The sequence below is a fragment of the Bufo gargarizans genome, chromosome 11 (genome assembly GCF_014858855.1).
Source record: "Bufo gargarizans isolate SCDJY-AF-19 chromosome 11, ASM1485885v1, whole genome shotgun sequence".
NCBI lineage: Eukaryota > Metazoa > Chordata > Amphibia > Anura > Bufonidae > Bufo > Bufo gargarizans.
Window position 1 is genome coordinate 53,524,121 of NC_058090.1, and position 14,743 is coordinate 53,538,863.

Here is a 14,743-nt window from a genome sequence, read left to right on the forward strand (position 1 = left end):
TCACTCTCTCTAGCTGAGGTAATGCAGCAAAACCCCAACAAATGCTGCACTACCTAAATGCACTATATAGAAAGTATATTATTGGTATATGACACCCCTGCTTCAATCACTTTTATGGGAGGCAACTGGTATATCACACCAGTAGAAATGATTTGTTCCAATAGCGTTTGGCACTCTATATACCTGCAGTATCGCACACAACTGCTGCACAATACAAATGCACTATAATATACTTTCTATGTTAGAAAGTATATTATAACTATATTACACCCCTCAGTAAGTCACACCTATCGATAGCACACCTATACCAGTTCTTAAAGGGGTATTCCATACTTACCTGCGGCGAGCGCGACGTTCACTTCCTGGATTCTGCTCGGCTTGATTGACGTCTTCTCCCGGCCGGGCTGCGCTTGCGCAGAAGACTGAAGATTTTCTCCTGGCCTGGCCGTGCAATGTCTTGAACGCGCACTCCGCCGCGCATGCGCCATGGTGACTTACTCCTGGCCTGTATAGTACAGAGCCGGCGTGCGCGTTTGCGGCTCTGTACTATACTGGCCAGGAAGAAGTCATCATGGCGCATGCGCGGTGGCGTGCGCATTCAGGACATAGCGTGGCCCGGCCGGGAGAATATCTTCAGTCTTTTGCGCAAGCGTGGCCAGGACGGATTCGACAGGCGAGAGGTGGCCGTAACCAGGGGAGACGAAAGACAACAATCAGGTAAGAGGGGACTTATTTTCTCAAAACGGGTGGGAATTGGGTAATAAAATGTATTTACAAAAATGATCACTGTCAAATCATTAACAGATTTAACAGTGATCATTGCGATGGGAATACCCCTGTAAAAGGACTTGTGTGGCCCTATTAGCTAGCGTTTGGTGTCCCTAACAGTCTGTCCCTGCTCCACACAGCAACCTCTCCCTACACTGGCAAAAGACTGAATGTAAAATGGAGGATAGATCGGGTTTATTTATAAGGTAGGGGGTATGTCCATGTGCTGAAACATCTCAATTGGCTGTCCTGTACTACCTGATGGATGTGTCATGGGTCAAAGTGCTTCACAATGTAAAAGAATATGGCACCGGCAGACATCGCAAAATGTTTGCCTGTTAGGCGAACCGCGAACGAGCAAAGTTCGCCGCGAAATTACCGCTGAGTGAACCGCAAGGCCAGCTCCATTCATAGCTGCCTTACAAATACTGACTCTTACATCCAGCTTTATGTTATAGAACCTCCATACAATCTGCTCGGTAACCTATCACACTTTTCGGTATAATACATGCAATTTTACAGTTGGGTAATAAATAGGAAAGGAATATTACATGGTATGGCTGTTAAAATGCAGTCACGGACTACTCTTTACTGTAGAAAAAAAAGACAATATACAGATGTAGCTGAGCTAAAATTGACTCTGATAACACATGTCACAGTGTTAACTCAGTGCATCTGTATGTTTTAAACAGAATAGATGGAGCATAACAAGTTTGTGAATATTGATATGATGTTCGTGTACTGCTCGTTTCAGACACATTGCAGGAAAATCCAAATGCGTTGTCTGCTATATTAGATGATCAAGGTCCGTTACCTTCTCTTTAGAATTCATTGATTGCATTTGAAATCTTAAAAAGGGACAACTCACTTATGGGAATTAATGATCTGCACTGCATAACTACTCTTTATAGCGAGGCACAAAAATAAATTAAATACGTGTATGTCTAGCAGTGTCGGACTGTCCACCACTAAAATTCATTCTGGGGGCCCACTGAACAGCTATATGCAAAATACCTGCTCACACAGCAGCAGGCAGCAGCAAGATGCTCAAGATGACTGATTACAGAGGTCCCAGCAGCTATTTTAAGAAGTCAGGACCCTGAGGAAAGAGAATACTGGCTGGCCTGCCTCTATATCTAGAAGTCATCTAAGCCACCAGATGCATTACAGATGCAACAGTTTGTTAAAGGGGTTGTCTAGGTTCAGAGCTGAACCCAGACACATCCCCGTTTTTACCCCTCTGCCCCCCCTGACTTGAGCATCGGAGCCTTTAATACTCCGATGCTCTCCTTTGCCCTGCGCTAAATTGTGCAGGGCAAAGGCGTTTTTTGGAGATCCGGTGACGTACCGGATGCTCCATAGGGACTGCTTGGTGGAGGCTTCCATCCAGCAGTGAGCCCGGTGAAGTCACCGGCACTAATGGGCGGGCTTTAGCGCTGCCTTAGCCTGTAAAACGCCCATCAGAGGCGGTGACGTCACCAGGAGCACTGCTAGGTGGAAGCCTCCACCTAGCAGTGTAATAATAGAAACAAAAAAGCCCTTGCCATGCGTGATCCAAATTATCCGATGCTCATATCAAAGGGCCTGCCTGGGTGAAAATGGGGATAGATTATTTAAAGGAGTTGTCAGGGTTCAGAGCTGAACCTGGACAGCCCCTTTAAATAATCTACCCAGTTTTTATATGGATGTAGGCTGGTTGATATGCTGTCTATCTGTACGTAGTGAAGTCAGTCTACTGTGCCATGTGCCATCTGTGCAAGGGATGGGGGGACTGGGGACCCACCCTCTCTCAGGGGCCCACTGGTGGATTCACTTGTTCCCCTGTGGACCAGTCCGAACCTGATGTCTAGGCCCACTACATAAGATGAATATTTCATATAATTGAATTCCACAAGAGAGACGAAATAATAAAGCTACTTGAAGACATTAATACAAAACAAGATCTAGCAAAAGGTAAAAAGTGAATAATTAGACATGAGCAAATAACTAATTAATGTCTGCAGGCATATGCTGATAAGATGAAGGTTGGTCTGACACTTTATCTAGAGCGAGCATGCGTCCCTCAGCATGCCATGTAGATGGTAACAAATGCCTGGGATGAAATGTAATTAAGAATACAATTATCTGAAGTTGAAGAATTGCTTACCTCGTTCCCGGACAATTACTGCATATATAAAAAGAATAAAAGAACAGGGAGAAGAAATAGAAGGTTACTGTTTCAAAATACGTCAGCTATACAGTTCATTACATGTAATGAAATGGATCATGTAGGCATAAGCTGACCTGTGATGTGAACACACAATTAGGCTTGACCCCTAAACTCTATGACAGATGACATGTGAAATGGATGGCTGAACTGGTTCTGGTGCACGGCTTTCATCAATGTATTAGAAGGCCTGTGAACTGAAGTGTTTTATGTGAGATGATGTATGGAATCCAAAGCATTATTTGTTTATTTATTTAATTTATGCACTCATATAGCGCTACTATATTCCGCAGCGCTTTACAGACATCTGATATGTATGGAATCCCTATTTCCGATTCAATTGAAAATTGAAACTTTTAAAGGGTCATGTCGCAATGCTACAGATGATAAATTAATTAACATATGGAATATCCAGCATGATATAGAGCAGGAGGAGCTGAGCAGATTGATATATGTTTTGTGGGAACAGCTTCTTGTAATTTGCTAATGTATATCCCTGCTCATTTGGGCTTTGGACTCCAGTGTGCGGTTTTACTCTCTAGTGACTGATAGTTATGTCTCTATGTATACTAAATAAAGTTTAGTGGGAAAATATTCAGTACAACTTAGAATTTATTGACATAAATCTCTGCTGTTTCTATGTTCAGGAGTGTTAAAGGGATTGCCCAAGATAATTAACCGCCTCCGGACCGCCTAACGCAGATGTGCGGTCCGGAGGCGGCAGCGCTGCGCACAACGACGCATATACGCGTCACCTCGCGAGACGCGAGATGACGCGCTATGCGGCCCGCGCATGCGCAGTTTGCGCCGGCATTTCGTCAGGGACCATTTCGTCATCAGCTTGCCAGCCAATGATCGCGGCTGGCAAGCTGATGATTTTCAAAAAAGCCAATCACAGAGCCATATATCAGATCATATTTGTAAATATGATCTGTTATATGGCTGCCTGCTCCTCTGCTGGTTCTTTTCGTCGGTTGGATCCAGCAGAGGAGCAGGCTTCACAGTGAGTACACCAAACACTACACACTTAGCCCCAGATCACCCCCCTGAACCCCAATTAACCCTTTGATCACCCCTTTGTCAATCACTAGTGAAAGGAAAAAAGTGATCAGTGTAAACTGTCACTTTTTTTTTTCACTGGTATTGACCGTTAGGTTTTAGGTATAGTTTAGGCCCCTTGGTTAGGTAGTTAGCGATCAGTTAGCGCCCAGCCCACCGCACCGCAGTCCGTTATTCGCTGATTAGCGTATCGCTAATCAGCATTTGTACTTTTATAGTATCTGGAAGTGATCAAAACTGATCACGGTCAGATCTATAATAGTACTAGTGTCACTTTAGTTCGCCCTCCACCCAAAACGCAGTGTTTGCCCGATCAGGCCTGATCGGTCGCCCACACGTGCGTTCGCCCACACCCGCCCCACCGCAGTGACAAAAAAAAAATTTTTTTTTGGATCACTGCACAATCACTTTACACGCACTGCGGCGATAAAAAAAAATCAGTTTTGATATTTTTTATCAACCGCAGCGGCCTCCGGTACTTCGCTAGCCTCCCCTTTGTAAGACAGGCTTGCTTTTTTTTTCTTGGGTAGTCTCAGGGAATACCCCTAAATTTAGTTGCCCACATGTCTAACAGGGGGTATTCTTCTGAAGAGGCCTACAGGCTTCTGACCCAGTCGGATGAGGAGTGGGAACCCTCATCTGATGAATCCAGCGGGTCAGAATACGAACCTGTAGAAAGCAGTGGCTCTCTGACCCAAAGTTCGGACGAGGAGGCTGAGGTCCCTGATAGCAGCAGGCGTACCCGGCCCCGTGTCGCTAGACCACAGGTTGCGCAGGATCCGCTTAAAGAGCAGCAGAGTGGGGCTGGTGCTGTCGGATTACGTGGTGAGGCATACACCAGCAGCCCAGCCCTCCCTGGACCTAGTACCAGCACTGCCGTACAACCTGGTGAAGTAGCGAGCACCAGAAGGGCAGTTGAAGCTGGTACGGTGGCACGTGCAGTAGTGACCCCGTCGCAGCCACCGCCCGTAGAGCCCCAAGGTATTCCGTGAGGGGCATGGCGAGTTCCTAGAATTTATTTATTTTTGTCACAAATTAGCGGAAAATGATGATTTTTTTTCCTTCTCTTTTTTCCTTACAAAGTCTCATATTCCACTAACTTGCGACAAAAAATAAAAAATTCTAAGAACTCACCATGCCCCTCACGGAATACCTTGGGGTGTTTTCTTTCCAAAATGGGGTCACTTGTGGGGTAGTTATACTGCCCTGGCAATTTAGGGGCCCAAATGTGTGAGAAGTACCTTGCAATCAAAATGTGTAAAAAATGGCCTGCAAAATCTGAAAGGTGCACTTTAGAATATGTGCCCCTTTGCCCACCTTGGCAGCAAAAAAGTGTGACACATCTGGTATCGCCGTACTCAGGAGAAGTTGGGGAATGTGTTTTGGGGTGTCATTTTACATATACCCATGCTGGGTGAGAAAAATATCTTGGTCAAATGCCAACTTTGTATAAAAAAATGGGAAAAGTTGTCTTTTGCCAAGATATTTCTCTCACCCAGCATGGGTATATGTAAAATGACACCCCAAAACACATTCCCCAACTTCTCCTGAGTACGGCGATACCAGATGTGTGACACTTTTTTGCTGCCAAGGTGGGCAAAGGGGCACATATTCCAAAGTGCACCTTTCGGATTTCACTGGTCATTTTTTACAGATTTTGATTGCAAACTACTTCTCACACATTTGGGCCCCTAAATTGCCAGGGCAGTATAACTACCCCACAAGTGACCCCATTTTGGAAAGAAAACACCCCAAGGTATTCCGTGAGGGGCATGGTGAGTTCTTAGAATTTTTTATTTTTTGTCGCAAGTTAGTGGAATATGAGACTTTGTAAGAAAAAAAAGAAAAAAAATCATCATCATTTTCCGCTAACTTGTGACAAAAAATAAAAAGTTCTATGAACTCACTATGCCCATCAGCGAATACCTTAGGGTGTCTACTTTCCGAAATGGGGTCATTTGTGGGGTTTTTCTACTGTCTGGGCATTGTAGAACCTCAGGAATCATGACAGGTGCTCAGAAAGTCAGAGCTGTTTCAAAAAGCGGAAATTCACATTTTTGTACCATAGTTTGTAAATGCTATAACTTTTACCCAAACCATTTTTTTTTTTTGCCCAAACATTTTTTTTTTTATCAAAGACATGTAGAACAATAAATTTGGCGAAAAATTTATATATGGATGTCGTTTTTTTTGCAAAATTTTACAGCTGAAAGTGAAAAATGTCATTTTTTTGCAAAAAAATCGTTACATTTTGATTAATAACAAAAAAAGTAAAAATGTCAGCAGCAATGAAATACCACCAAATGAAAGCTCCATTAGTGAGAAGAAAAGGAGGTAAAATTCATTTGGGTGGTAAGTTGCATGACCGAGCGATAAACGGTGAAAGGAGTGTAGTGCCGAAGTGTAAAAAGTGCTCTGGTCATGAAGGGGGTTTCAGCTAGCGGGGCTGAAGTGGTTAAAGGGCATCTGTCAGCAGATTTGTACCTATAAAACTGGCTGACCTGTTGCTTTTGGCAGCTGAAGGCATCTCTGTTGGTCCCATGTTCAGATGATAATTACTCTTACCAGTAATTGGATTTTCCCTATAGCCTCCACAACGGCACTAAGCAGGAGGGTATATTCAAATAGTTGAAAGAAGAAAAAAAGTGGCACTCACCATCAACTTCCTTTTTGCAGCTTTATTGTATGTAAAATCATGGTAGATGCGGTGCACCGCACAGATACATCAGACAACAGCCGTTTCGCGCTGGATTGTGCTTTGTCAAGCCTCCCATGACGTGGTGGGGAGGTGTACTATATACATCACTCCCACGTCATGATCAAACAGGTGAAATGATCACTTCAATCTACAACTTGATGTCCTTATTAAAACATATCGATAAACATCAATATAATCTAAAACCATATCATATAAACACAACTAAGGCATTTTTGTCCTTTAATCCCAGAGCACCCATGGCATCAGTTTTAATAATCCATGCTGCTTCCCTCTGTAATAATATGCGCTTCCTATCTCCTCCTCGTTCAGGCATATGAACTACCTCAATCCCTGCACACTTCAACACATCATCTCTGCCTCCATGTACATCATGTATGTGTTAAATAAGTCGAGTAGCTCCAATTCTACTTTCTATTGATTATTTTGTGTTCCCTGAATCACACGTAGAGAGGTCTAAAGGTCTTACCCACATAAAACCTTCCACATGGGCAGAAAATCACATATACTACAAACTGTGTCTTGCAGTAGGTATATGAAGTGTTTCACTGTATGTCCCACTCCTCCTATTTGTAGATACTTATGTCTATACATGTAGTTACTCATAGAACAGTGTTCACATATGAAATTCCCTCTCTGTGTACATTTCCCTAACCAATTTAAATCAGTTCTTGGTAGGTTGCTCCTGGTGATGACATCCCCTATAGTTCTACTCCTTCTGAAACTAATAATGGGACTGGTGTGTGTCTTATCTTTAAAATTATCATCTTGTTCCAGTATATGCCAGTTGTTGAGGATCACACTCCTAATTACTGGGGCCATGGGGGAATAGTCAAATGAACACTGTCCTAGCGTTTTCACTGTTCCTTTGTTTTTCCCTTTTCGTCAATGTTAGTGCCTTGTTTTGCTTCTGTTTACATGCCTTCACATAAGCTCTGTCTATGATATATTCAGGATATCCTCTCTGGAGAAAACATCTCTTTAGCTCCTTACATTGCTCCTCAAACTCTATTTGGTTCCTCACTATTCTCGTCAAGCACATATATTGGCCGTAAGGGACTGCCGTCTTAACATGGGGTGGGTGAAAACTTTCTTAATGTAATAGTGCATTCGTGGAAGTAGGTTTTCTATATACAGTAGTATGTAGACTCCCATCCCTGATCATTACCTTAACATCCAAAAACTCAAGTTCTTCTTTTTCTATTCTGCTAGTAAATCACATGTTCATATCAGTTGCATTATTTTTGGATGTTAAGGTAATGATCAGGGATGGGAGTCTACATACCACTGTATACAGAAAACCTACTTCCATTACTTCCATTATGAAAGTTTTCACCCACCCCATGTTAAGTGTAGAGAAAATGGAGAACTGCACTCGAGGTGTTTCTGGTGCCAACAAGGGCTGGGTTAGCCACGATACAAATAATAAGAATTGAGGCACTCAGATTGTTTAGCTTTGCATTTTCAGAAAAAATTTATTGATACAAGGGTTTTATATTCCAGTTGGCCAAATGTTTCGGTCCCAACGGACCTTCCTCAGCGGTCAAATTATCTGTAATCAAATGGTACATAGGACATATCGTCATTGTCAACTAGTATTAAAACTCAAACAAAAGAAAAGAGAACAGGGAAAAGAATCAGCAGGAAAATCAAACTATAAAAAAACACATAAAGAAGTCAAGTAATCAATATCGGGTGGTACAAAAAAATATACATGATGGAGGGTAGTAAATACTATCTGGTGAGCTGCAATTCCCATGATTCAAGAAGCAATTATAGGTGGTCATGAACATGATTTTATACATGTATATAGTGTAGGAAGGTGCAAGGGTCCGTCATTGATGGAAGGTATGTGTCACAGAGGTTCCTGGCCTCGGTGAGGTAAGAGTCGGTAGTTTCAAGTGTCAGCGGCAGCTAGTGCTGACTGACACTGTTTGCTGTGAAGACTTCACAGCATGAACAAAAAATTCGTAGACAGGGGCTTCCCACAGACTATACAAAATAATGCCTTAAAAGACTTGGAGGACACTTCTCTGCCACGTCAGACGCCACAAGATAATTGCAACAGAGTAGCTTGCGCGTCACCACATATTATCCTCTAATACCTAAAATACAACAAGCCTTAAGGAAACAGGTCTTTACTAGCTAAAGCCTATACCAATGTTAAAGAATTCCATCAACCGCCGCTCACCTGCTACAAGAGATCGCCCAACATTAGGGAAGGGATAAGTTAGTCAAGGCCGATGTGGGCAGCTTTACCAGGATACGAAAACAATTATTCCTATGCAGCCAACGACAAGGAACATACCGCTGCCTACGTTATGCCCAATGTTCAAGCGTAATCAAGGGAAAAATATTCCCAGTGCCGTTGTGGAGACTATACGGAAAATCCAATTACCGGTAATTATCATCTTTTCTGTACTCCTCCCCAACGGCACTAAGCAGGAGGATTAACAAAGGAACCAGACTAGGTAGGGACTGCTGCCGACAAGACTTTTCGTCCGAAGAACAAGTCCCTGTTGGCCAAAACATCCAGTCTATAGTAATTAAAGGGATTCTGTCACCAAGTTTTAGGCTATAGAGCTGCGGACATACAAGGCTAGATCGCCGCTATCATGTCCGCAATATAAATATACCTGTCCTATAGGGCTGTGTGCTTTTATTTTCTTTAAAAAAGGATTTTAGAGATATGTAAATTAGTCTTGTAAGGTGCCCAAGGGTCTGTACGAACCTTCCTGGTGCCCAGCCACACCCGCCTGTGAAGGAGCCCAGCACCGCCTATGTCCTCCGAATCTCCTCATTTCGTCACCGATAGATTGCCGTAATCTTGCGATGCGTGAGCTCGCGCATGCGCAGTGTCGGGATAGTGTTCCTTCCCTGTGCTGGCATCAGCCTCAGGGGAGGAACTGCGCATGCGCAAGCTCGCGCATCGCGAGATTACGGCAATCTATCGGTGACGAAAGGAGGAGATTCGGAGGACATAGGCGGTGCTGGGCTCCTTCACAGGCTGGCGTGGCCAGGCACCAGGAAAGGTTCGTATAGCCCCTTGGGCACCTACAAAATCCTTTTTTAAAGAAAATAAAAGCACACAGCCCTATAGGACAGGTATATTGCGGACATGCTAGTGGCGATCTAGCCGTGCATGTCCGTATCTCTATAGCCTAAAACTTGGTGACAGAATCCCTTTAAAGAACGTAGATGGGCTTGACCAGGTTGCTGCCTGGCAGATCTGGGATAAAGATGCTGAGGCACTTTCTGCCCACGAAGCTGACACTGCTCTAGTTGAATGTGCTTTCAAACTCGAGGGTGGAGAGAGTTCTTCATATGCCATAGCAATTGTCATTTTTATCCAGCGAGGGATGGTAGTTTTTGAGGCCCCCTGACTCTTATTCTGTCCTGTGTACTGGACTAGAAGACGATTGGACCTTCTCAGATTTTTAGCGGCCTCCAGGTAAGCCAGGACACACCTCCGAACATCCAAGTGGTTAAACTTCATCTCAGCAGCCGATTTTGCCTGGGGGCAAAAGGTGGGCAAAGATATTTCCTGCTGACAGTGAAATTTTGAGAAAACTTTCGGTAAAAAAGAGGGCTCATGTTTTAGTACTATTCTATCATCCAGAACATTAAGCTAAAGAGGTCTACAGGCCAATGCTTCAATGTATTTTTCCTATTCTTGTAGCTGAGGTGATGGCTATTAGAAATGCAGTTTTAAAGGACAACAGTCTGAGAGAGATTTGATCAAGTGGTTCAAAGGGAGGATCAATAAGAACAGAAAGGACCAAGTTGAGATTATCCCAAGAAGGAATCGTAGACCTGAAAATAAGATGTAATGTATAAGCCCCTTTAAAAACCTTTTAATTAAATAAAACTCAGCCAACCTGACTTCCATAAAGGCACTCAGTGCTGCTATCTGGACTTTAAAGGTGTTCATTCGTAACCCTTTATCAAGACCTTTTTGTAAGAAGTCTAAAATTACCTTAATGTCAGGTGGTAAGTAGTATTGGGCGTGAATATTCGAATCACGAATATTAATTGCGAATATCGACACTTCAAGAATTCACGAATATTTAGAATATAGTGCTATATATTCATAATTTTGAATATTCTAGATCTTTTTTTCATCAGTAACCTCCCTTCTTGCTTGTGGGCCAATGAGAAGGCTGCAATGTCTTTGAGCTTAGCAACATCCCTAGCAACCAATAGGAAAGTTGCTTACCCCTTACTATATCAGAACCTCCCCAGCAACCATTTTCTACAGTTTTTAAAGTTCTGAGAGAGACATTGCTGTGCTCTGTGCTTTCCACACTACATTAAATAGATAGTTAAATAGCTTATACAGTATATATATACATACATATATATATATATATATATAATACAGATAGTTAGTGGGAGATAGACAGTGTAGGTTATATCCTGATATAGTGTAGCTGTTGCAGTGTAGTGTGTTAGGTAGTGTGATAGGTTCTGCTGTCCATACATACAGTACATGCAGACCTGCTAAAATGTGAAGTTTCACGTATTGCTCCAAAATATTCGCATCATTAGTGCCGATTAGCGCAATCACGAATATATTGGAGCACTCTAACTGTATATAAAGCCATTTTTAATGTTCTGCCGTGCCAACCATTTTCTCCAGCCTCAGGAAATTTTTAGCAGCTTGGAAAATGTGGCAAAAGTGACCCACGCCTGTATTTCGCGCGCATTATGTGAATATTACATTGACGATTTATCGCATTCAAGAAAATAATCTCGAATTTGCGAATATATGATGAATATTCGCCCAAATATTCGTGAAATATCGCAAATTCGAATATAGCCCCTGCTGCTCATCACTAGTGGTAGGATGGAATTCCAAGAGTCTCTGGCAAACTGGAGGAAAGCCTTCCATGTACTAAGAAAGATCTTAGGCGTGACTGGTTTTCTGCTGGATAAAAGAGTGTTTACGACGGCATCCGATAACCCTTTTGCTTTCAGGATGGACCGTTCAAATTCCAGGCAGTAAGTTTCAAATAGTTGATCATTGGGTGCCTAGCTGAACCCTGTAGGAGAAGGTCCGGGATCTAAGGAAGGATTCCCCTCTGGAGAGACTTAGAAGTAGGGGAAACCACAATCTCCTTGGCCCGTATGGGGCTATTAAGATTACATAAGAGCCTTCTTCTGCTATCTTCGTCAGGACCCTTGGGATCAGTTGGATTGGAGGGAAAGCGTATAGAAGCCCTGCAGGCCATAGGCCCGAAAATGCATCCACTCTTGTCGGACTGTCCGTATATGAGAGGGAATACAATTGATCTGTCTGCTTGTTTTTCTGGAAAGCAAAGAGATCTAGACTTGGATGACCCCATCTCCTGTAAATTTTTAGAAATATTGACCTGTTGAGACTCCACTCTCCCGTACTCAATTTCCTTCTGCTCAAACAGTCCATTATTTTCTTCTCCTCTTAGATGGACTGAGAAGATTGATTTATGCGAGTCTCGGCCCAGGAGAAGATTTGGGACACAATCTGCCATAGAATGTTGCTTTGTGCCTCCTTGCTTGTTTAGGTACACTACCGCGGTCCTGTTGTCTCACAGAATTTTGACATTTTGGGAGTGGATGGTTGGGGAAAAGGCTTTTAGTGCCAGAAATACTGCTAGAAGTTTCTTTGAATTTTATTTTTATTTTTTTGTGGAAGAAAGGACGTGATCTGATGGGAATCCAACTGAATTCCCAGAAAAAACTTTTACCCTGCTGGGAGATGGATCTGATTTGTCCAGATTCAGCTTTCAGCCCAGTGACTAGAGAGTGCTCAGTACTATCTGTAAATTACTTTGGAGGAGAATCTGTGATGATGGAGAGATGAGAAAATCGTCTAGGTATGGAATAAATATTATTTATTTTTGATGGAAGACGCTTGAGATTTCTGCCACTAACTTAGTATAGATCCTCGGGGCTGATGCGAGGCCGAAGGGTAGGACCTGGAACTGCAGATAGACAAGTTGGTTTCTCAGGAAGATTGTGAACTGGAGATACTTTTGGTAATTGGGGTAAATTGGCACATGATAGTATGCATCTGCCAAGTCAAGAGTTACCATGTAGCAATCCTGGGTCAACCAGTTGATGGTCGACTTGACGGTCTCCATCTTGAAATTTTTGTATTGGATGAATTTGTTGAGATGTTTTAGGTTGATAATAGCTCAGAAGGAGCAGTTCGATTTTTTTTCACAAGGAATATCGGTGAGTAGAATCCTTTCCCTGTCTGATCTTCTGGCACTGGGATAACCGCTTCCTTCTCTAATAAAAGTAGAATTTGAGACTCTATTAAATGATGATCCTCCTTTTTTAGTTTTCTGTTTATCATAAAACTTTCTGGCGGGGGGATGGGGGGGGGGGGGGGAGAAGGAAGAGAACTCCAGCCTGTATCCTTGACAAATTATATCCAGGATCCTGTGATCTTTTCCCAGGCTGAGATGAACCTTTTTAATCTTCCCCCCACTGGATCTCTGGCGTCATAAACTTGACTGCTTTGAGGATTTATCCTGGTTAAAGAGGAACCCCCTACCTCTACCTCTAAAGGGCTGCCCAGATCCCAAGTTGTACTTTTTATTCTGATCCGGCCTTCCCCTTTTCGGAGTCCGAAAGGAACGTCACTGTTGAAAGAACTTTGTTTCAGAAGGAAACCTTTTTTTCCTATCGGATGCCTTTTCCAAAATGTCATCCTATACGGACCCAAATCTGTCTCCTTCACAGGGGATACCACAAAGTTTGTTTTTAGAAGTGGTGTCCCCTTACCAGGATCTTAACCAAACAGACCTTCTGGAAAGAGCTGCAGATCTAGTGGACAATTTGACCAGGTCCGCGGAAGCGCAAGCTAAAAAATGTTAAGCTTGTTTCAATACCGGCAGGGAAGATATAATATCTTCTCCAGGGGTGCCTGAAACCAAATGTTCTTCCAACTGGGACAACCATAAGGATATAGTCCTAGCTGTGTATGTGGCTGCAATACTGGGTCTAAACATAGCTGTATTTGTCTCCCAAGATTTTTTAAGAACAGACTCACATTTTTTGTCCATTGTATCTCTTAATAATCCTACATCCTCAAACGACAGGGATGCCTTTTTGGATATCCTGGCTATAGGCGCATCTTCTCTGGGAGTTTTGTCCCAGTGGGCTGAGTCACCTTCATTAAAGGGAAAATTTTCTTTTGCATACCTTAGAGGTTCCTGATCTTTTTTCAGGGAATTTCCATTCTTCTGAGATTAGTTTTTTAATGTGATCTTGGACTGGGAATACTCTGTTTCCTAACCCCAAGCCCTTTAAACATTTGATCTTGAATTGTTTGGGCTTCTTTTGACTCTTCGAGGTTCATGGTAGCCCTAATCGCTTTCAGGAGTGATTCAGTTTCTTCTATGAAACATAGGGGTCTACCCGCTTAGTCTTCAGAAGAGGTGGAATCAGAATCTGAAGAATCATTGTCTTCATCAAAATCTAAATCCAAATCCATATGAGGTTCCGGATTATATCTGGATGTAGAGGCTTTTTGTGGTATGGTGGCCATTTTGGCTTCAATGGCGGAGCTGACCTCCTCCTTAATAAGGGTTTTAAGGTTATCCACCAAAGAAGTGGGCCTCTTCTGACATAATCTTATATGTGCACTTTTGACAGAGTGGTCTTTTACTTTTACTGTGACCTGCTAACTACCTTTTACATATTTCACACTTCTTCTTTAGTGCAGATTCCCCACTTTTCTCTGCATCTCTGCCCTGAAAAGTATAAAAACAACCCCTCACTAAGGAGAAAAATTACAGTGGGGAACCTCCACAAGTGAAAAGGCAACATCCATGTGCATATACAAGGAACGTATATTTCTCCCGAGAGGAAGCTTACCGGTCTGAGGGCCTTAGGGGTGTCAGAGAGGTTTCTTTGCTGGGAGCGACATGCTTCTGGCTCAATCCGGGACGCAAATGGCACTGCATGCTGTCCGGATTTCCTTGTCGGCGTTTTCAATGAGATAC

At 42.9% G+C, this 14,743-nt stretch overlaps 1 protein-coding gene across 5 annotated transcripts in view; it reads right to left on the reverse strand.

The window, feature by feature from the left end:
- The window catches only part of RYR3 (ryanodine receptor 3), a 684,284-nt gene that overhangs the window by 119,637 nt on the left and 549,904 nt on the right, over positions 1-14,743 (reverse strand). For all 5 annotated transcript variants that reach the window (XM_044272379.1, XM_044272378.1, XM_044272377.1 and 2 more), the window contains one exon: positions 2,915-2,932. In XM_044272379.1, coding sequence (XP_044128314.1) covers positions 2,915-2,932 — 18 coding nt within the window. The remainder of the gene's footprint in view (positions 1-2,914; positions 2,933-14,743) is intronic.